The sequence below is a fragment of the Euprymna scolopes genome, chromosome 8 (genome assembly GCF_053919585.1).
Source record: "Euprymna scolopes isolate OS-2025 chromosome 8, ASM5391958v1, whole genome shotgun sequence".
Classification (NCBI taxonomy): Eukaryota; Metazoa; Mollusca; class Cephalopoda; order Sepiida; family Sepiolidae; genus Euprymna; species Euprymna scolopes.
In genome coordinates this window covers 67,855,201-67,880,820 of record NC_136489.1, presented here as the reverse complement: position 1 = coordinate 67,880,820, position 25,620 = coordinate 67,855,201, and the positions used below count along the sequence as shown (strand labels likewise).

At 32.0% G+C, this 25,620-nt stretch overlaps 1 protein-coding gene across 1 annotated transcript in view; it reads left to right on the top strand.

Annotated features, from left to right (window-relative positions):
- Positions 1-25,620, top strand: part of LOC145283597 (steroid 17-alpha-hydroxylase/17,20 lyase-like) — a 134,750-nt gene that overhangs the window by 42,154 nt on the left and 66,976 nt on the right. Inside the window, exon 2 of the mRNA XM_080132533.1 lies at positions 892-1,046. Coding sequence (XP_079988659.1) covers positions 899-1,046 — 148 coding nt within the window. The 5' untranslated portion in view covers positions 892-898. The remainder of the gene's footprint in view (positions 1-891; positions 1,047-25,620) is intronic.

Sequence of the window (25,620 nt, the reverse complement as noted above, 5' to 3'; positions counted from 1 at the left end):
GTGTGTTCATTAATGTCTGTGTGCGTGACTGAAAGGAAACGTTGCAGAGATGAGCGCCCTTGTGGGATTCCACCAACATCAATCTGCAGATTTGGGTTGACTGGGTTCCACTGGTTTATTTGGAGAAAATCTAACTTTTAAAGGGTTTGGATAGCTCCCAGAAGACACCATTTCAAATAACTTCAGAAAGTTTTCTGATTGGTTCAAAATATAATTATTTGTTTTTATTAAGGATAATGTCTGTGCAGACGATATGCGTACAAATTGTGTTTATGCATTTTGATTTTGTACATTGATGTATAAACATCGACACTACAGGTAGGTTTATCTGAGCGTGTTAATCTACAAATTTTTCATTTTATTATTTGAATTCTTCGGACTGCTGTTCTTGTCTTGAGTGTTATTTTTAAAATGTTTCAGCCAATGTAACTGCTGATATTCGTTAGGTTTATCTTGCTGATCTTGGGAATCTGCATGGAATTTCTACTTGTTGAATTAGTCAAGGGTATTTACATTGTGGGGTACATACAGGTGCTTGGAGTTTGTCAGAGCATATTTCATTATGGAATTGGGTGTGACATACACACTGAAACATTCACATATATTTCATGAAGAAGAACTTCAACATTAAATCAAGTGTTGATATGCCATAAAACCAAACCAAACCAAACACAATGGATAAATGTTTTTGATTGGGAATTTGGATTATTCTGATGATTCTCATCTTTTCAAGAATAACATCCAAGAATAAGATGAGCAGTTCAAATAATACAAATAATTGATTCATTAAGAATTCGAAACCTAAAATTTACCAGAAAAGTGTTGATATGTTGTAGTACAAAACTATTATGAGCACACAATATTTTTTGTATTTCTTTTTCCTTTTTGCAGAGAAACCATGTATTTGCTTGGGTTTTATGTCAGCCCTATCACAGTGGCTAGTGCGTTATTGATTTGTTTGCTGTCATTTCTAATGAAATCCAAGTCCAAGAAATATCATCTTCCTCCGGGACCTTTGCCTTTACCAGTTATTGGAAACTTACTGAGTGAGTATCAGCTGCTTGTTTTATTTGATCAGCTTCCAAGTGGAAATATGATACAGTCCTTTTTCAGCAGCCACAGAAAACATGCCATTTTTTTTTTTTTATATGGAACAAGGCATATTACCACTTTGGGATCATGTCTAGCTGTAGACTGTGGGGAGTTGATCTTTTTTTAATTTGCTGATAAAATGGGTAATTTAAAGTTAGTAGAGAACTTAAATTTAAAATTAATTCTTCAAACAGGTGGGTTGTTGCTAAAATTCACTGTATTTGTTGATAAGATGGTTCAGTTAAAATAGCTGTTGGCAATAAAGACATTTCATTTATATATAGCCTGTCTACTACAAGCTGTAAAAACAGTAAAGGGGACAAGGCATTTTCTTTTAGCACTTTTACGTCCCCAAACAAGGCATATTGCCATTTGGGATCATATCTAACAGGAGACTGTGGCAAATGAAGCCAAAAGATTTCTGTTTACATTACATTTAAACTTCTGCAGGTTAGTGCAATCAGAGACGCAGGAAACAGGGAGAGAATTCCAAAGACTAGGAGTCTGAGGGCTTTTCGGCATTTAGGAACCTCGATAGTGAAGAGATGGGATTTGCTGATTGTTGGTTTAGTTATGATTATGTATGCTGAGTAGGGCACAAATGCTATGAGATCAGAACATATTTTATTTAAGTGCTTGTAAAACAGGCACAAGGACGCATTTATTACTGTTTCATTATAAATTTCTGTCAATCAATGGTTTTTCTTTTTTTTGACTTGTGAGTCATCACTTATTAAGGCCCGAAAGCCATTCGAAGATGAGGGTTAATGAATGTAAGGTAGTAGTATAGCAATCGTTAAGTGTGTAAATTGGATAGAATTTGATTATTTATGGGGACAGCTCAACGAGAACTTCTTTACATAAGATTTGAAAACAACTATATTGTATTCAACTGGGAAGCAGGCCAGTGGAATAGTGTTACACAGGCGGGCAGTTCTGGGAAAGAAGCTTTGTTCATGGAATCTGCACTTAGATTTAGGCACAGATAGAGAGTGGGGGAAATCATATATAGTAGTTGTAGGTAGGCGAGTGTTTTTTTGGGCTGTTTTTTTTATGAATGTTTGACAAGGGGAGTACTATAGATTGTCATGTTACTTGATACAACTTGTGAAAATTGAGTAATCAATTATTATTGACCTCTTATTTCACCCTAAAACTCTAACTCCAAAAATGAATTTCTCACCTTCAAAAAAAAACCTATAATAATATTCAAATGTTAGTCACTATTCAATGCTAGGAATATTTTCCTTCAGACTCCAAAATCCACATAAACCATTCTTGTAATGATCTTTTGCTTGTTGGTTGTGGTGTAATGATAGTCATGTGCAGTTCTAGGAGGTCCACTTTCTCAGACTTTGCCTTATTTCTTTGAGAAAGTGTTGGCTTATTGCTAATTGGCTAGGTTGCCTCTACCAGGGAATGCTGACAGAGCTGCCCTGGGTCAGAGTGCTCTTCTTTTGGAGTACTGACGTTTCAATTCAATTTTCCCACCCTGTGGAATAGGAATAAATATCTTCAATACTAGGATACACCACCTATAAAAAATGAGTAAAAAACAAAATTATGCTTCACCAGTATTTGTGCAGATATAAATTAATATTTAAATCAGTGAAGTTAAAAGAAAAAAATTAGAAAAAAATATCTCAAACAGGAAAATTTCAAAATAGAAATTTATATTTGATATGAATATTATTATTTTTTTTTTTTTCAATAACGTGTGTACACTTGTATAATATATTACATGCATATATTTTTAGTATTTCCTTCAACAATGCTCAAGAGAATTGAGCTTAATAGAGAAATCGGCTTAATGAACATTTCTTTATTATATAAGGGGTACTTGTATGTGTGTGTTTATGTCCAACCAAAACTCAAAAACTGCAAAATAAATACTCACAAAGTTTGTATATTTTTGATCAGTATTAAAATTTAGAAAGAAAAATTAATTTTCTAGGATCAGCTGAGCCATATTACTTCAGCAAGGTCTGTTTTTCAGTGTTAATATATAGTAATTTGACTCATTACTTGAAGATTCTTATATAAAGAAGGGTTGTCTGTGTATGTATGTGTGTGTATGATAGACTAGACAGAATTAGGTTAAGGAGAGGAAAAAGAAAAATACAGAGATGGATAGAGAAAGGTGAAAAGTTAAAAGTATTATTAGAAAAGGGGTTACACCACGTTTACCCTACGAAATGCTGGGAAGCCTTGCTATTGCTATATATAAGTATGTTATTGTTAGTCTTTCAAAATCTTGTTATTTCAAATATCTTGTAAGTAATGATTTTCCTAAAGACATAATAAAAAGCCAATCAATGTGAAAACATCTTGTATATGCAATGATCACATAGATAATTATTATTACTGATAAACTACACCTGGTTAATCAGATTTTCCTTTGGGTTTTTTGATCCTGTTCAACAAACAAAGCTATGTAATTAGTAAACTCACACCTCACCAAATACATCAATTTTCATGACCTACATAATGTATACTAGTGGATGGGAAGAAAAAGAATATACATATAGATACTTGTAGCTGGCAATGGACACCGACATGGTCCAGTGAAACTGAAATGTAGAGGTGGTTCTAGAATGCCCTTACAAATATCTAGTCATAAAATCCAGAGTATGAGATATTTTCTAACATCCAAGTTGTATGTCAAACCATAGGCGTGTCTGAGAAAGCATCTAGATTCTACATATATGTATATATCAGGGGTGGGCAAACTTTTCAGTGCAAGGACCGCATTAAAAAGTTCTAAATGTTACTGGGCCGCATAGTATATTTTCCAATATAATTGATATTTAAAAAAGACAAAATAAAAGGATTTCAGACAAAAAAATATAATTAATTTTCATTTATTAGCATTTTAAAGTACTATAGAAGATTCCCATAAAACATATTTATTCGAAAGACACAGTAACTTTAAACTTTAAAAGAAAACAATTTTATTATTTATTTTTAAGTATGAGCTTCATATGAAACACATTTGAAAAACAAATAACCTTGTTTGAAGAATAAAAGCAATTCTTGAGTAACTCTGTTTAAAGAGATTAAAAAATATCTTATTAATTAATATTTTAGAATAAAATCTTTAAAAGATACACATATAAAGTAACTCAAAGGACAAAAATGAATTTATATATTAAAAAAGAACCGTCACATGAAGCACATTTATTTAAAAATAAAGTAACTCAATTTTAAGAGGAAAACATATTTCTATTGATATTTTAAAACAGTAACTTCATATGAAATATATTTATTTGAAAAACATAATAGCTCAGCAACTGAGCAACAGAAGGATCAAAATGACTCAGTGAGAATGATGCAACTGACTGCAATCATTTACCAGTTTGTTGAAATTAGGTGTCAAGTTGCTTGTACTGATTCTTAACACTGACTGAAGATTTAACTCTGTGAGAAGTGATCTGTTCTTTGCCTTGTTAATTTTCAATATGGAAAAAGTCTGTTCACATATGTAAGTTGAAGCAAATAACACAAACATCTTCCTTGGAAAATTTTTTATATTTTAAAACTTTTCTGGGTGCAGAGATGTATAAAATTCGACTATTCGTTTATTTTCAAAGAGCCTTTTTAAAGAGCTGTCGGCTTGCAAATCAATAAGATCTATCTGTAGTTCTTCGGCAGCTGTTTCAACGTCACATGCAAAAGGTGAGCTGAGCAAATCAAACTGTCCTTCAATTGCCTTGAAATCAGCAAATCTTCTGATAAATTCCTCTTTTAGAGTCATCAAGTGGGAACTGTATTTATCTGATAATGCTTGTGTAACAGCTCGTGTTTTCAACAGAGGAAAATGAACAAAGTTTTGCTCTTTAAGCTGCTTGGCAAAAAGTTTAAGTTTCAATTGAAACGCTTTCACTTCAACATACAATTCATGAGCAAATACACTTTTGCGTTGTAGTTTTGTATTTAACTCACTCAGATTTTGCAATATATCTACAGCAAATGCAAAATCACAAACCCATTCGTCACACTCCATTTCTTTTAAAAAGTCACAAGGAATTTTTTTCATATCAAAAAACATGACAACCTCTGTTTTAACGTCCCATATTCTCTTCAGTACTTCCCCCATACTTAACCATCGGATATTTGTGTGATACAGCACATCAGTAAAAGCTGCTTCGATATCTTACAAGAAACATTGGAACTGCCTGTGTTTCAGTCCCCATGCTCTTAAGTTCACTGCACGCACTACTGGATCCATAACATATTTGAGTTTCAAAGATGATTTACAGAGGTTTTCTTGATGTATGATGCAGTAAAAAGACAACACACTGTACGATGGAAAATCTTCTTTGATTTTTTTATTCATCAAGGTCACAAAGGCCACAGTGTTTGCCTCTGAGTGAAGGAGTGCCATCAGTTGTAATACTTGCCAGTTTATCCAGGCTTAACCTAGACCTGATTAGACTGCTAATGATACTGTTGTATGAATCGTTTCTAGTGGCTGTGTCTTTGAGAGACTCCATGGATAGCAATTCTTCTGTAATTCTTCTGTAATTTCAAAGTTTTTGTCAATTCAAAAATGGATAAGCATCGAAAATTTCACGAAAATCTGACCATTAGTTGCTTTTTTTGCTAGATTTGTAAAACGGATATGTTTTCAATGCTTACTACGGGGGAACGTTATTTTAAAGCGCCAATTATGTAAACACGATTTTCGTCTCGCAATTTCATTATTTTCGTACAATGAAAATTTTTTTTTAATTATTACTAGTTTATTTTTCACTTCTTTAAAATGGTACAGAAGTTATATTGATAATATTAATTTATAATAAAGTTACATCGTGTTACATATAGGGGTGTAATTCTGTAATAAAATTTGTTTTTAATTTTAACAGGAATAATATTTTTTTTATTGTTATTAACATGGAAATGGAATTTATAAATTTATTTGAAATCATTGATATTTGTTAAATTAAGGGGAAATGAAGCCATTTTTGATTGGTATTAACATGAAACGATAGAATTTATAAATTTATTTAAAATTATTTGTTTTTTTTTATATTTTTTTTTCGCTAAATTATTTTTTCGCTGAATTTGTTTTTTCTATTAAAATTGACTTATTTCACGCATTCGTAATTTTTAACAAAACATCAGTAAACCAGAAACAAAATTAGAAGTTCCGTTCCATTTTTGTGACAACCAAAAAACATAGCGTGCTTATCCATATTTACCATAATGTTGATACAATTTACGAAAATATTAAAAAAGAAATAAAATGAGTATTTCAAAATATAGTTATCGAAAACATAACAAAAAAATTAGAAACCGCATGAAACAAATCGAAGATTCGATTGGTATTCACACATTTTTGTAATTTTTTTTAAACACCCACAAAATGTTACCTTTTATAAACTTTTTGCATATATTGAATTATTTTTTGGCCATTTATAGAAAAATGGAAAACAAGATTAAAAGTGTGTTTTAATAAATATTTTATAAATCAGTTAATTTATTTTAATCAGTAATAAATGTACAAAATTGACTAATATATATATATATGTAGGTGTCCTGTAAAATTTTAGATATTATTCAAATCAAGATATTTTGAACAAGTAAATATTTGACAAAACGGGTCAATATTGATTACATTTTTTTTTTAATATTTTGCTTGAGTTTGCATAAAACCCTCTTATTGATATTCTAAAAGTTTGACTTACGAAATTACATAATGGAAATTTAAATTTACTAAATTTTTGTAACAAATTAGCACAATTACAGATGTAAACAAAATAATTAGTCAATATTTTAACTTACTAAAATGCTTGGCAATGAATTTATAAGATGTCCTTTCTTTGGAAATTCTAAATATCATATGAAAATTTTAGTGTCTTTTAGGAGTAACAGAGATGGGAGAGAGAGTTCGCTAAGACTTGAACGGTCGGTCGGCTAGACCCCAGACTACAAGCGCCAGATTTTATGGTCCCCACAATATTTTTAGTATATCAAAATAATTTATTGCCTGTTTTCAGCCAGGCAAAAGTTTCCGGCATGGCAAATCAAAAAGGATCCAATAAAGCTACCTGGCAGTCTAGCTGGAAACCAAGTGTAAACTTACCAGTCCCCATAAAACAGTCATTTTTTAATGTGTAATTCATAAGGTTTCTTCGTTTTCTTTTAATTTATTTGTTTTTCTTTCTTCAGAAATTTAGTTAGATTGTTAACAAAGGTATATTTTCATCTTTAAATTTTCATTTTTTGCAAGGATCTGCCCATACTTGTGTCCGCAGTCCGCACAGCTATGAGAAAACCACAATTCAATATTCAGTACTTGGAGGGCTGCATGAATTCCTTTGGTGGGCCGCATGCGGGGGGGGGCGTAGTTTGTCCACCCCTAGTATATATATATATATATATATATATATATATATATATATATAATCTCCCTCCCTTTTAATAAAACTTTCTATCTCAACAAAAGTCTAACTTGAATGGACACATTTCACCACTCTTCCCCCTACATACCAAAAGGAATACAGATGAAATCAATGCTAAAAATAGACCACCATTTAACCTAACGGCTCCTTTTTTTTATATTATTTTTAATCAGATCACATGACCTTACGTTTTTTAACTATAACTCTTTCATTTAATTCTTTCCCTTTTTCTTTAGTTATTACTAATTACGGATTGGAACATGGCCATACTAATGTAGTGAAGCCTGTTGCATGTGTGTGTGTGTATATATATATATATATATATATATATTACCGTTTTATCTGCTTAGTTACACATGTTTCGGTTATCAGATCGTATCAGCGATCTGATAATTTCATCAGACTTTACAGAAATAATTATTATAGTATTGAGCACTCTCTTCAGGTTTTTACTAATTGTCATTTTTGATATATATATATATATATATATATATATATATATATATATATATATATATTAGCAGGCCACCCGGCATTTCTCAGTTGTAAAATATGCTTAAATATGATATTTTCATTAATGCAGATTTTGAATATATAGTAATGGTTTAAAAAGTTAAAAAGAAAAAAATGACTTGTGCGCCACGACCAAGAATTGAACCAAAACGTTTAGCTTACAATTTACTTTTTCCTTTGATGTTAATACCTGAGCTATGAAGACATGTTTGCTACAAGGCTAAAAATTAAAACATGGACTAATAGCTATTACTTTATGCATGCATATTCGTAATGCTGCCATTAATTTTTACACTTTTGCATCAATTTTTCCCGACTAAAACCCAAATATAAGGTTTTGCATGAGTTTGAATATCCTATATATTAAGTTTCATATCTGTCTGACAGGAGTTTGGTAGGCAAATTTTTTTAAACGAATATATATACGCATACATTAACATATATAGAAAGAGGTTTATGTTTCCTATAACCTATTTAAGTATAAATCATGTAGAATATCTACAAGAATATAATTACATGTAATAGTTAACTAAAGATGATCCCATGTGAAAACCGAAAAAAATAATCTATATTAATATGATAGCATGTGTGTTATTTTCTGTGCCATTTAATTGTTATGTACTTTCATTTCTTGAAATAAATAATTTTACAAAGAATTCTTCATAAGTTTTGATTTTAATTTCGATTATAGCTGATGGCACTCAAGTCATTTAATTCTTTTTATAAATAATTTTATCAAGAATTCTTCATAATTTTGGTTTCAGTTTCGATTATAGCTGATGGCACTTAAGTCATCTATTTTTTTTATAAATGATTTTACCAAAAATTCCTCATAAGTTTTGGTTTCGGTTTTGATTATAGCTAATGGCACGCCAATAAACTGTTTTTAAAAAATAATTTTATCAAGAATTCTTCATAAGTCTTGGTTTTGGCTTCGATTTTAGCTAATGACACCTTAGTAATGTATTTTTTTTATAAATAATTTTATCAAGAATTCTTCATTTTGGTTTGATTATAGCTGAAGGAACTAAAGTTAGTCGATTCAAGCTGACGAACCCAAGTCATTTGGATATACTTTTTTTATTTTTGAAATCGCAACTTTATAATATATAAAAATCGTTAGAACATTAACTCTATAATAATATATACGAAATCTGCAAGAATTAAAATATCATATTAAAGTGTATTTTATGACCTGGCTACGCCGGGCATCCCTGCTAGCTTAGATAAATACTTTTGCAGTTTTAACAAAATAGCTACAATAATATCAGAGCAGTTCCATTTATGCTGAATATCTATAGAATGCCAACATCAATATATTACATATGAATGAGACCCTGTGGAATTTTCACAGGTTCGCTAGTAGGAATTAATTAAAATGAATGTTTAAAAGATATGCAAATTAGTTAGATCTTTTTGAAGATGAATGCAATTCCATGACCCATATATAACAAACTTATATTTTCTTTTTAAATAAATAAAAAAAAGGGTTTTTAATATGAATATCAATAAATAAAAAATAAAAAAAATTTATAGGAGTATAGACATACATAATCAGATCAATAAGGAAAAATAAAAAATTGGAGAGAAAATTTTTTTTAGGCCATGGCATTTCGAAGCTAAATGCTTTTCATCAGAAGAAATGTGCCAACATTATACAAAATATACAATATGAATAAAAATTTTAAAAAATTAAGAACATTTACACTAGAAATGAAGGAAGTGTATATAAAAAACTATTAAAGAAATATATAAAAAAAAAAGTAGTTCTATTAATAAAGAAGTAATCATACATAAATATGAGGATAAAGAGATGAAAATGAAGTATACAAGTAAATAATAGTAAGGAGACTAATGGAGATCATTAAAAAAAAATTTTTTTTCAATAGACAAAAGTAACGGACAGAAAAGAAAGAAGGTAAAAAAAACTAGAAATGGAAATAGAAAAAAGAGTAGATAAGAAATACATATATAAAAAAACTATAATTAATTCCATATTGATGGACATCAACCTTCCTAATTTCATAACTGATTACTAAGCAAAAGAGAGTTAATACTTCACACCATTAATAATAAAAAAAAACTGCTTTATTAAATAAAACTATTTTTTAATATATATAAATGCTGTGTTCAAGTTGATTGCTGGTGTTGTTCTTGAGTGTTGCATTTTATTTTATTTTTTTAATTATAAAGGAGTTTGTGATATTTCAATGAATATTTACATGTCATAGTTTATATATATATATATATATATATATATAAATATTTTCTGTAAGATGGCCAAAAAATATCAATAAATTGTTTGTCAATAATGAATTTATTCAATGTCAAATATTCAATCAATGTCCTAAAAGTTCATACAAATATCTGCTAAATAACTCGGAGGGTAAAATATCAGTTGATTTAGATTCTTTGGAATAGAATTATCTGGGGTCACAGATTAGTTATAAATGCATAAAATCCTATTACATGAAATAAAATTGATTTATTTACAAGTTTAAATGTGTATTTTTTTTAAATATAAATTATGCATAAGATACAAAAGATGAACATGCTTTTTTTTTTAAATAGATTTTGTTCCAGAGCAAAATTATGTATATATGGCATCAAACAAATTGTTATTTGATTTTTTAAAATTAACTTTGACATATTGACATATTTTATTTGCATGTTCTTATGTTCTTTTATATATATACTAGCAAAAGTACCCATCGTTGACTGGGTTCAAAAACAGCCTACAGAAAATGGACTATCAAAACCAAAGCAAAATATGATGAAAGTAAAAATAAAATAGATAAACCCCATAATTTATTATACCATACCTGTTCACACTGAAACACTTATCACAATATTCTGTGGATCTATATTAAAAAAAACCTTTTTAAACTTTGTGACATACCTCCATTCTATGGAGGTCAGGCACGAACGAACACCCCATAATTTTATTATACCATATTTGTTCAAACTAAAACATAATTATCAAAGTATACTTATGCAGATAGATATGAAAAGTCTTCATTAAAGTTTGTGCCTATTTCCATTCTATGGAGGCCAGGTGCGAATGCAGACCCCACCATTTTATTATACCATCCCTATTTAAGTTATATCTGTTTTTTGTTTTTTTGTTTTTTTACAAATAATTCAAAGATGACATAACACAATAGTTATATTTATATATAACATTTATCCTCTGGTTCCGGCCGGACATAGAGATTACAACATTCTGCTCACATTTTGGCTATCTTGGAATATGCTGCTTCCTAGCATCATAAGAGAGGCTCTCTTCTTCCGACTTCGAAGTTCTGTCTGGACTATCTGGCGTCTTCTCTTCAACTCCTCTCTTATAACTAACTTGCTGTATATATTAAAACTAATCCTTTGTGCTTATATGACAAGATCCCTGGCGACACCAGATGGTCTTGCTTTTCAAATAGAGGAAGAGAAGATGGGAGAGGAAAAACAGATGTTTATGAGATTCCTGTCTACCAGAAAAGAATAAATATTTCAATGAGAAAAGAAAATAGAAGATCTGATAATATGATTCGTGGAACAAGAGATTGTTTTTCTAGTTGGATTTGGTAAAAAAATGAATTTTAACTACTAATTGAGTGAGACAGATACAATGACTTGGGTTCAAAAGGTCTGTTTTGGTGTCTGTGAGATGTTGTCATTGGGTCCACCTGTTGTATTTAACTACCAGACCATCAAGCCAAGTGATAAGTTAGTTGGACAGATAAATAAATGAATTGAACCTAGGGAGAGATATGGTCATAAAAGACGAAGAAGAGAGAAAAGAAAGAGAAAATGAAAAGAATAAAATAATGAGTTCACGAGAGAAGGAAAAGAATAAGATAATGGAAAAAAGAAAGAATAACTCGAAAAAGGTGGAAGGAGGAATTACTGATTTGATAAAAACGATTGACTTTTTGGAGTTAGGGCCCTTAGCCCTTTTTACTGACTGGCATTCGAGGCGTCCACCTCGCTCTCACCCTGCCTGGGGGGGGGGACCTCATAAGAGCTAAGTTGAAAAGCTCTTGTTCTTAGCTGGGAAATTGATTAGTGGAACTTAAGTATACAACCTGCATCATGAAGCTTGAATCAAAGAACTCGACTAAACAAGTGTAAAACGATTTATGAATAATTATTTTGTTTCGTTATATAAAAATGTCCCAGAGTTTTTCCTTCTTTCTCGATTGTCGGCCTGGATGAAGATACAGTTTATTTCAGGTATGCCCTGACGCCAGATGATGAGGGAGATGGACTGGATCCAGCACGTCAGTGACAGCCGAAATCGACAATGTTGCCACACAGACTTAGGGTCATGCACATTGCGTGCAGCAGAAGAAATTTTCCAGTGACCAGTGAGAGTCTGGTCACCCTTGAGGGGTCCACCACTAGACAAGTAAGAATGTAACCCTGCTGGGTTGCATCTATGGTCCTGTGAGCTGGGAGCAACGAACTGATACGACGGAGTGGTCGGAGGATCGTAGAGGAGAATGAACGGAACATAACATAGCTCAGGGGAAGTTGAGAGAAAAAGGTCTAGGAGGCTTGCATATTGACCAGTAGTATCGGGCACACGGGTGGGTTCACGAGCAATCTGAGTGAGGTCATAAGCAATGGCAAAATCATGACAAAACCTCCCCTCATCATATGTCTTATTTGAATGGGTAAGCCATTCCACGTTATGGACGTTGAAGTCACCACAGATGTGAATGTTAGCCGAGGGATGTGTAGACAGGATGTGGTCTATTTTCTCAGATATACTCTTAAAGATAGTAACTCCGCTGTTATGGGGTCGATAGAGGGCAAATACAAATGTAGTGGTGTTAACAAGTGCAACCTGGAAGCACATATAGGGTAAATTAGGATCTTCTCTAGAGATATCCCTGCCACACGGGAAGCCATCTTTAATGTAGGCACATATTCCATGCCCATGGCGGATTTAGCTGTTAAGTTAGAGTATCCGTTAATTATGAACTCATCTAGAGAAGTGGTCGGCCCTATTCAAGTTTTGTTTAGAAAGAATATGTCCGGTTTTGTCTCCTGTAATTGGGTTTCAACCTCTGGAAGGTTGGAACGTAGACCCCTGATGTTGGAATAGGAGATCTGGTAGTAGAGGTCTACGTTGGAAGATGGGGTTCTAGGTTTATTCATGTATATTACTTTTATGTTGTGGCTGTTCTTTTGGGCATTTTTGTTATTGGAATCAGAATCAGTAATTGTATTGGAATCGGGGAATTTAGAAAAGAATCAGTAAATATATCAGAATAGGTAAAAATATTGAAATTATTCCATCACTAATATATATATATATATATATATATATATATATATATAAATATATATATATATATATATATATATATATAAATGCCTATTTTTTAAATATTGTTAATTTCAATGTATACCGTTTTCGTTTAATGGGTTGAGACTGTTGTGATAAAAACTGAATCACCATTAATTTCGAGTGAAGCTCAATGTATCTATTTAATAGGTGCAAGTCAACCATCTTCAGATGGCCGACTGGTAACAACATGGGGATGGAATTTCTTTTCTCCAAACGAAAACACCAGGTTTATCATGTACAAAATTAACTTTTTGTTGGTAACATCGAATGGAAATAACATCTAATTAGTTGGTGAGGAAAAGGAGATTTTATGAACGCATAAAATCATAAAATTGCCATCCCATTAACGAAACAGATGTAATGAAGAAATCCAAGATGAAATAAACAAAAGTTATAAAAAAGAAAAAATGTAAGTCTTTGAATTTCAACAAAGTTTTGTACAATATATATATATATATATATATATATATATATATATATATATATAAGTAATGTGATTTATAATTTAAAAATTAAAAAAAAATATTTTTAAATTTAAAAATCAAATTTTAATTAAATTAAAAATCAGTTTCATAAGAAGGAACAACAACAAAGTCAATTATCTGTACGATCGTTTTGGAAATCCGTGCTTTTTATTTGTGGTATACATGAAGTCACGTAGAACAATTATACATAGTTTTTTTGGGTAAGCACGGTCTCCTCATCAGCAAATTTAGGAGGATTTCTATTGAATTTAAAAGACACCAAAAATAAACCTAGCATTAAAAGTAAGGCAGATGAATCTTTTAGTTTTTCTTTTTTTGAAATCAGGAACTGTGTTTAAAGTAGTCATTTAGATGTTTGCTATAGCTTTTTATTTTATTGAATATTTAGTAATTTCACTATTACATTAAAATACACTTAGCTCTTTAGACTATTATTCTAATCTCCTTTAAATTATATATATATATATATATATATACATACATATATTATAAAAATTTAAAAGAACTCATTTGCTAATAAATAATAATCCAACACCAGACGACAATTTACTAAAAACTAGCAACACCGCGTAAGGTGGTATATATAAGGATATATCTTTACTGGTGGCCAAATTGAATATTGAAATGCTCATATCTTTGATTGTATGGGACGAAACTACATGAAATTTGCAGGCTTTTTGAAAATAATACTATTCTATGGTTAACATTTTATGATAATTGGTAAAATAAAAGAACCTATATTTGCAAACCAATAAAATATGGACAAATTTGCCTACATTTGTATATACAGTGTCTTGCACGTCAACTTCAGTTTTGTTGCTTCAGTTGTCTCCCTTGTGGCCTTACCAGACCACTAATATATATATATATATATATATATATATATATATATATATATATATATATATATATATATATGTGTGTGTGAAATCAATAACTTTTTTTTCGATTGAGCAATCGTTATAAAACTTGCTATTTTTTAGGATTATTGCTGTATTGTACATTTCATCAAAGGTAAAAATAAGATAATTGCTGATGCCATTGATCAGTAACATATAAATTACAATTTAAAATTTTAAAAGTAAAGTTTTATTCATCAGGGTAAAGGATACATTTTATAATTAGAAAATACAAATAATTTCCTAGAATTCGTAGATGCTGATAGCTGTGCGTCCTATGTTATGCACACAGTAAAATCTTATCCATGCATCCCATAGATAAAATATTCATGGATGTTCCAGCAAAGATTTTTTTCTTTTTCTTAAAAATCTGGGTTGACTGGTGATGGGCAAAAAAAGTAATGTTTTTTTTTCTTTTTCAAGCTAATTGAGTGTTCACTCTCATCACTCACTGTTTTGAACAATTTAATTTCATGATAAGAATTGGTGTAATCCATTTAATTATTTAAGCTTGTTTTGTAAAAAAAAACTTTCTCATCCCCTTGAGCAAATTAAGTGCTAAACCTTTTTATTCATTTTACTTTTTACATTAATTCAAAAAGCTTACTTGGGTTTTCAATTCTTGCTTCCTTTATTTTGTCCTTTAGTTCTTACATTCCATGAGCGATGCTTCTGACAAAGGTGGGAGAGTCGCTGTTTTCAGGGGACAGAATCTACCTATCTAATATTCATTGTTGGTTAGTTTTTGACCTTGAAGTAGTATTTTGTTTTTGTTTTTTAACTCCTTACATCAAGTGGTTTCATGCTTTGTCTGGAGTGATTTCCATAAAAAATGCCTAACTCTTGAGTAAATGTTTGCTATAATTTCTAGGTGTGAAAAAAATTCTATATTAATATGCTTGTATTCCCCCCTCTTTTTATTTGTCACATTATCAGTAATGTATAGTCTGTATTAAAAATAGCGGGTTCCTACACAGCAAGGTCCATTTTGACATAAATGTTTCCAATTCTGATTCATGAAATTGACCAGAAATGGCCACTACAGCTTATGATTTGAAACTGAAAGTCACAAAAAAGAATGTAAAAAGGCAGACAACACTAAACATGTGAATGCAACATAAAAATGAATTTAACCATGATAACAACAACTGTTCAGTTGTGTGTGTTGTGTTCGGTTGCCGGACCATATCTAACATCCAGCAGCCTCGTCAGACCTTACAGAAAGGTTTCCGTAAGGTCTGACGAGGCTGCTGGATTGTAGATATGGTCCGGCAACCAAAACATGTCTAACTAAACAGATAAGACGGTAATAAAAAAAAAAAATAAAACGCATATTTGCTCTGCAATAGTATTGAGCACTCTCTTCAGGTTTTTACTAATTACCATTTTTGCTAAATATATATAATCTCAGAATAATGAGATGAATTAGATCACAGATTAATGAATTTTGTGGTTTCAAGTCTTACAAAAACTTTTGGGAAGTAATACTTTTATATAAGACACTCCCAGCCAAATAAAATTGCTCAATATACTAGACAGAGCAAATAAAAATTTACAGTTTTTATATTTAAATTTCATTTAGAAAAAATAATTTTCAAAATAAAAATTTATTGTTTGGACAAAGAATACAATATTTATATTAATTTTCCTTAATCCATGGATTTTTGATGTAGGCTCATCTCCTCAGAAGCAAAGTAATTTGCAAAATATTAATTCTGGTTTGATGTAATTTTGCTATTTAGCACATACATAGGAAATAAAAATTAAATATAAAAACTGTATGTGTATATATATATATATATATATATATATATATATATACATATATATATATATATAATGTGCATGCATGCGTATGGGCATGGTTCAAAGCTAAGGAATGAGGGTGGAAAATTGTGTTTTGGTTTCGATTCTAGTTGATGGTACCCAAGTCATACATATATCATATATATATATATATATATATATATATATATATATACTTTTGATCTAACTACTATATATTAGGTTGAATATAATAATCAATTGAGAATTTTCTCTATAATAATAAATATGCAAATATAAAAATGAATATCATATTTAAGTGTATTTATTACCGGACAATACCAGGCAGTGTATAAATTTTCAACATATTGAGGATAAGAGGTGCAAAGAAAGTGAATTATAGGCCAAGTGAACTCGCGCCTGATAAACATGCACCCATTGGATGCGATGAACAATAAAAACAATCTGATTGACTAATTAGCAAACTCAGCACCACATGAATATATAAAAACAATTCCATGCAATAGTCTAACAAATCCTCAAAAGGATGAAATGAGGAAAATTCTGTGTAGCTTAATTCTTTGCAGCCTGTCTCCAAGATGTGATATTCAGTCAGATTAAGTGGGGGAGGGGGGTAGGAGAGTCAACATCAATGGCGAACACTTGTCCCATCTCATCTTCGCTGATGATATAGTACTGATGGCACACTCTCCTCGGGAACTAAATGACATTCTAAACAACATCCACTCTAAGAGCAAACCGGTTGGCCTCAACATTAATCTTGGTGATATTAAAACAGCACGCTGCCAAGTCGACAATAATTATTGATGGAAAGACCATTGAAGAAGTTGAAAGCTACATCTACTTGGGAAAGAAAATTACGAAAGATGGAGATCTCCTCCCTGAGATAAAGAGAAGCATAGCATTGGGATGGGCAGCTTTTGGGAAAGTGGAGAATATCACGAGAAGCCGAAAAGCAAATGTCTCATTCAAAGGGAAGATCTTCAATGAATACGTACTACCTGTCATGATTTACAGTAGTGAAACATGGGCCCTGATAACTCGCCAAAATGAAATCTTGGCAATAGCACAAAGGAAGATGGAGAAGATAATGTTAGGAATCACTCTATAAGACAGAAAGACAAACATTTGGATCTGCCAACAAACAAGTGTTAGTGACATCGATACTGCCATCAAAACATCCAAACATAGATGGGCAGGGCACATAGTCAGACAACATGACAACAGATGGTCCATTAGGACAATGGAATGGACACCTCGTGAACATAAGAGGCCAAAGGGAAGACCACGAACGAGGGACGAACTGATATGACACATGGGCCCCACATGGCAGTGGATAGCTCGGGACAGAGTTAGATGGCTAAAGTCCAGGGAGGGGTTCCTCATTGAGTGATAAAACCCTTATTAATATTGATATTGATAATTGCTGTATATATTTTCAAAACTTATATATATAAAATAATTTTTGCCAAATCCATTAAAATTTATTTTATTTAACGACCTGTATACTTTTAATGTTCTGTGACTGGTTTCATCGTTTTTAAATTAGATTTTGCGGCTTTCTATTTTTGATGGTGTTTTATTCCTTTAAAAATAATTAAAAAAAAAAATTACTTATCCTACTGCATTGTGTCCTGGCCTGTTATAGGGATGAGCTTAAATGCTATAGTTGATGAATACCACTAATCTAATCTAAAAACATAACCGTTGAATTCTCACGTCAGCATTTTTTTTTTTCATGTCATCATGTCTATCTTTAGACATGTTAGATTTTATCAAAATCATTGAACCGTGCAAATCTTCTTGCATGGTCAGAAATCTAAGATAAATAAGAATGCGGCTGTCATCTTTGCATTTCTTATCTGAAAGTAATCCCACCTCACCCAAATTAAAGTTAACCTCCATCTTAATGAAATTATGGGATAACTTCCTATTTGTGTCTCAACTTCATTTACTCTCACACAAATGTACATCTTCCATCAAAAATAACACTGAGAAAGAATTAAGCTTCACTAGTCTTTGCATATATGTTTTTCATATGAAATAAGGTCTCAATCGGTAAAGTTAAGAGAGAAAAAATATTTCAAACTGGAAAGTTTTAGGAAAAAGAAAAAAACATAAATTGGTATAGAAAGAAGAAAAAAAAGAAAGATAACAGTTCATTATTTGAATAGATTTGCTTTCTCAATTTTCCTAAATATTTAAAATGAATTCATCCAAATTTTACAACAAAGCTTTCATAAATAAGTTTCCAGACTTTTTTGTACAAACATTTAAAATTGTCATAGACTCTTGAAAATTCAATACGTTATTGCTATGCATCTTATGAGATGACTGACCAATTTTTATGATTTCAGGTTCAAATGAACAGCTACAGCAGGAATTGAAATATGCTCTACTAAAGCCTGATTGTCACAGCTGGTGAGTTTCAAAAATGCAGTGTAGACATGAGAACACTTTAGAAGAACGAAATGCAATAAAATTCTGTTTTAAACTTGAAAAAAAAATGTCACAGAAACGTATGGAATGCTTCAGACTGCTTTTGGATCATGTTGTATGAATCGAGCATTAGTTTTTGAGTGGCATGAGAGATTCAAAAAAGGCAAGGAGTCTGTGGGAGATGAGAGGTGTAGGAGAAATAAGGAAGTGCGAACAGCAGAGTTTATTGGCCAAATAAAGAATTTCAAAGATAAGGACCGCAGTGTGTTTATAGAGACAATAAGTTCACAGTTTGATGTCAATGTGTACTGTACACACAATTATTCATGAGGAACTGGAAGATTTGCATAAAGTTTGTCCCAAGGGTGCTTCATCCTTGTCACAGACGATTTGACTAAGATGGGCATCAAGACAGTTACTGACCCTCACTATAGTCCAGACCTTGCTCCCTGTGACTTTTGGTTATTCCCTAAGCTCAAGGAAAACCTTAGAGGCTGTCATTATGAGATAATTGAGGAAATGAAAGAGGCTGTGATGAGGATCATTGACACGCTCACACAAGAGGACCTCCATGGGGCCTTCCAGAAGTTGTTAAAACGGTACAAGTGCATTGCAGCTGGAGGAGATTACTTTGAAGGGGACTTCAAATGTATTTACAACAGTGTAACCCGGATATAAGAGAGATTCCAGGACCTCATCATAATTGGCTTATATCCAGGTTTCTCACATATCTGGGTTTGGTCTATTTTGTTTAGGTAAGTATGGGAACACATCATATAACGCTTTTTACGTACAGAACACTCGTTTATTTAACAGTTATAGACATAGAAAACACAGACGAAAATACATTTTCAATCAGTTTTCACAAATAATTCGGTTAAAAATTACTTTTTCTTAAAGTCAGTCATTTTTGATTGTACAGAAATCTTTTTGTTAACATCATGAACACTTTCATACAGTCCATAAATCATTTTCAATGTGCCATTAGAATTACTGCTTTTGGCTTCAAAGTAGGTTGTCAGACTTTCAAGCACATTCAATGCAGCCAGAGAATTTGGTACTGGTTTGTCACTTTCCGATACTTCAAAACTTAGGCTTTCAGCATCATCATCTTCATCAAAATCTTGATCATCCAATTTTATACCAAGTATGATGTCCATCTCAGTAAGTTCTCCATAACATTGTGTACTGTCGTTGAAGCTGAAATCTGTTTGCTTCATGTCCGATGGTGGAGAAACTTGATTATTTTTATTGAGTATTTTGTCCACTTCAGCCTGTGATTTAATGACAAAGTTAGCCTACTTAAAACAATTTGAATTGTTGATGGTTTGACCACAAAAAAGTGTTCATTTCATCATGTGTATGACCTTCAAAACAGTGATGTAGTATCGATCGCTGCAATTTACATTCAAACAACTTCCCCACGATAATACACTTTGAATGCACGAATGATGCCTTGACCCATTCAGGTTTCTCTTATATCAGGGTACCTTATATCCGGATTACACTGTATCACTAAAAATGCCCATACAAAAGAAGTTTGGAAACTTATTGAAGGCACTCTATGTGTGTGTGTGTATATATATATATATATATATATATATATATATATATATATATATATAGATATATAATTTCTGTTGATTTTCTTGATCTGCGGAGCATTTTTTCTCGTTTCAGTTGATAAGTTGTGAATTAGGTTGCCGAGTGATTTTTTGTCAGCCATTTTCCTCAAGCACTTTCAATCCTTGATTGTCGTCAGGAGCAATTTTTTTTTTGTTATGAGAGAGGCTTTTTTTTCTGTTGCCTTTTCTTCACATTCTTCATTACCCTTCCTTCCTTAACAGACGACTTAAATCAAAATAACCAAATAAAATTTTACAAACTAATAAAAGCAAAAATAAAATTAATTACATATAAAAAAGGCAACAGAAAAAAAGGCCTCTTTAACAAAAAAAAAATTGCCACTGACGACGATCAAGGATCGAAAGCGCTCGAGGAAAATGGCTGACAAAAATCACTCGGCAACCTAATTCACAACTTACCAACTGAAACGAAAAAAAAAAAATGCTCGGCAGATCAAGAAAATCAACAGAAAAATAATGAAAGAAAACTCTATCATGCTTGATAACGACTTGGTGGTGCCAAAATATATATATATATATATATATATATATATAAAATATATTTTAGTCATCGACATACAGACCTGTTTCGTTGTTTCACAACTCATCAGTGCCGCTAGACTAACACCTCTCCCAAGCCGAGGATCGAACCTAGAACCGTCGTGATGACAGTCGGCAGTCCTACCCCCTGACTACGGAATCGGTGGCCGAAATTAAACTGTCCGAACGTCTATTTAAATAAACATCCGTCCGCTACTCGTAGAGGGCTCAAACGTTTGTTTGTAAACAAATCGCGAGCTTCGCATTATTTCAGCTAAATTAAGTAGCGAGTAAGATAATTTACGAGAGTGCTCTACTGAAGAGGGGAGCTTTATAAAATATATTTTAGTCATCGACATACAGACCTGTTTCGTTGTTTCACAACTCATCAGTGCCGCTAGACTAACACCTCTCCCAAGCCGAGGATCGAACCTAGAACCGTCGTGATGACAGTCGGCAGTCCTACCCCCTGACTACGGAATCGGTGGCCGAAATTAAACTGTCCGAACGTCTATTTAAATAAACATCCGTCCGCTACTCGTAGAGGGCTCAAATGTTTGTTTGTAAACAAATCGCGAGCTTTGCATTATTTCAGCTAAATTAAGTAGCGAGTAAGATAATTTACGAGAGTGCTCTACCGAAGAGGGGAGCTTTATAAAATATATTTTAGTCATCGACATACAGACCTGTTTCGTTGTTTCACAACTCATCAGTGCCGCTAGACTAACACCTCTCCCAAGCCGAGGATCGAACCTAGAACCGTCGTGATGACAGTCGGCAGTCCTACCCCCTGACTACGGAATCGGTGGCCGAAATTAAACGGTCCGAACGAATACATATATATATATATATATATATATATATATATATAGTATTTATTTTATAAGTTATAAGTTTGTATTTATCGCATCTTAGTTAGGATATAGAGGCCTTTTAGCATTTACTGACCTCCCCCTACATCATGACATTTAAAAATGACTTGGTCATTTTCAACAACATTTCCTTACTATTACTAATGACTAATGGTAATATTTTGAAAATTCTTTTAAAAACTTGCAGAAGATTGAGAGCCGAGACGTACTGAAATGGCTATAGAAATAGCTAGGAAATGTCAGAAAGTAGATGTTTGTAATGTATAGCTTCAAAACACCAATATAACGATTTCTTCTGTATTTTTTTGGGGGGGGGGGAGATGATCACGCAATATCTGTGTTTTGAGAGTATGTTATTTAAGTCCCAGGTACCATTTATTGTGGGTTGAGTATATTGGATAGGAGGATGTAAATTGCATTTTTCGGGTAAAGTCGTATTCTCCTGGGAGGGAGGGGGCATGTTGCTAAGCATTGAACTATTTCAAACCTTCTTACCTAGCAGCTGTTCCAAAATTAATAGTGATCTGTTAGTGTGAATCCTATACAAAAATATATATACTAGCAGGCCGCCCAGCGTTGCCCAGTCATAAAATAAACTTATTTTAATTCATATTTATTATTATAGAGCCAATTCTTTATTGATTATTATATTGTACTTAATATATAGTAGTGATTTCAAAAGTAAAAAAATAAAATGACTTGTGTGCCATCATCTAGAATCAAAACCGAAACATGTAGCTCTCCAACCTTATTCCTTAGCACATGACTTAAATCCATACATTTACAAAAACTGCAAAAATAATGTTTAACCTATAACTTTTAATTAATGCATGCACAGAAAAAAAATGGTATAATTGACTCACGCAAGGCCAAGGTCAATTTTATTTTCAATTTGAACCCCTTAGCGGCAATTTTACTGGCTAAAAACCAAATCGAAAATGGTTGCGAGATCCAAATACACTATATATCAATTTTCAAGTCTATAGACCAAATATTCAGAGAGGAGTTTGGTAGAGACTTTTTGCACACACACACACACACACTAAGGAGGTCACTTTCCTATATAGAGAGAAATATATATAAAAATATTTCTGTGTGCTAGAACGTTTTCATTTTAAATTCTACACAAATTTTACAGAATGTAGAAACTAACACTCGTTTTTTAAAGAAATATGCAAATTAGTTTACCTTCATGTAGTCGCTCGCATATCCATGACAAAGTATATTAAAAAGTTCATTTTAATAATTTCTAAGTTGATAAAGTAAGCTTTTAATATCAATGTCAAAGCGAGAAAAAATTCAACTTTATAGGTATAAAGATATAGATATATATAAACATTTTTCAATAAATGTTAATAGTATTGAATAATTAAAAAAAAAATTTATAATTTTTACCTAACTTTATAAAGATATATATGTACAAATAAATGTACATTGCTCTTTATTATAAAATGGATTATGACTTTTCACACAATTCAATATCAGTGATTGCTCACTGGTAATAACAAGTAGTGCTCTGTGGAATATGAGTGGCAAGTGTTCTCAAGTTTTCAACACGTTTTGCCTTTTTTTAATAACCGTTGCAAATAATTTTGAGTGATTGCAACAGTTGTTGGTTTTCTCTGGAATTTGGGTGGCAAGATTCTCTTCCCATCCTTTTTGATGTTTCATGACCAGTTTCTGTAATACCTGCCAAGGCTTGTGTGTGTGTGTGTGTGTGTGTGTGTGTGTGTGTGTGTGTGTGTGTGTGTGTCTGTCTGTGTATTACTATTAATAGAATATTAAAGTAAATAAAGAATTTTTTTAAATCCTATAAAAAAAAATCATATAATTAGAAAATTAAATGCAACATCATGCATTTTGGTTTCTTTGTAAACAAGTAAATCTTTTGTTAATCGTTGAAAAAATACGAACTTAATTACTTTGTGGCCCTTCAAAATTTAAAAGAAATATTTGGAACATTTAAACTTTCGAACAGAAAGTTATTTAAACCGGCTTTAAAATGTTAGCAAATAATTATTTAAGATTGAAAGTTTTTTTTTAGTTATTTACATCCAATTATTTTATGAACAGATTCAAACAACATTTAAACCTTAACAAGAATTAGTTATAGTTTAAGGGTGTATGTTCTCGACGTTTGTAATTTAGAAAAAACGGAAGTCATTTTTTATTTTTTTTAGACAAGTGCAAATCGTTTTACGTTCTATTTTTTCCCCGTTTTGTTTGATTTTATTTTCCTTTCTTTTTCCCTGTCTGTGATTTCTTCTTCCCTGTCTCTTGATCTCCTTCTTCCTCTTTCCATCAGGTTTTATTTCGCCTTGCTTCGGTTCTCTTTCCCCTCTCTCTCTGAAATAATAATTTTACCATACTTCAAACGATTCGTGAGTAGGAGAGACTTTGGTTTCATCAGTGAATGTCTTTCTGTCTCCTTTAAACATATCAGTCAATACTTTCAAAAAAAAGTATTATAGATTACACCCTTCAGTACCCCCCCCCCAATGAAATGAGATTCTGCTTTTTAAAAAAAAAGGGGGGATTATGAGTGAACAGTTTAGCCCCCAGGATTGGGAACTTGGTAGGTCGGGGAGGGGGAGGCATAGCCTACACAGATTTAGAAATTGACTCAATTTTGGATATATTTGTCATTGTTGCCATTGGGCACTGGCCCCCGCCCTTCGCGGCCCGGGTGACAAGATCAAAGTGTAGTATCTATATCTATTCTGACAGATACTGCAAGCAAAGACCATATGTGGGGGTAACCCCACATATCAGACCTTGGTCAATGTAGGGATCACCCTACAGACCAACAGTTACTATCCAGCTCCCATTTCCCACCTCTCGGGAGCTGGTCCCCTTTTCCCTCCTCCCTCTCCACATTAAAATACGGCCGTGTGCCTAATTTGCTCAGTGGGAAAGCAAATAAATACAACTAACATATCTGCTATATTCAATCAATCAATCAGCGCATATTCATCTTTATTGCACATGGTCCATAAAAAATCTGTAATCACTGAAAACCATGCAGAGACTATTGAGCTCTTAATACAGCTACAATATCGATTCCAGATAGAAACTCAATACTACACACTCACGACTCAGGATTAGATCTACTGTTTCATAAATAGATTTAATCAAGACATATCTTCAGGTACCTAAAATGGTTACTTTCATTGTTTGACCTTACTTCAGTTTCTTACCTTTCATTTGACCTGAATTCAGCCCAAGCGTTCGAAAAATTTCTGAACAAAGTACTGTAAGGATTACTTTACACTTTCACATATATCAATGATATATTGGTTGTCAGTAATTTTCCAAGAGAACATCTAGAAAATGTACAAGAAGTATTAAAATGCTTGGATTTCTACATTTTTTAAAATCCAGCAAAATGTGAATTTGATATCAACATGGATTTTTAGATCGTGTTGATAGCATTGGAATAATACCTTTACCCCAAAAAGGTAGAATCTACAAAAGTCGTCCCAAAAGTAATGCCATCTATGTTTTAAAAATAAAAAACAAAGTTGTAGAGCTACAAAGATGGAAATGTTACCATTAAAACAAGAGACCTTTTGTGCTCCAGAATTTATTTGTCTACATAGTCACCACCATTCTCAAT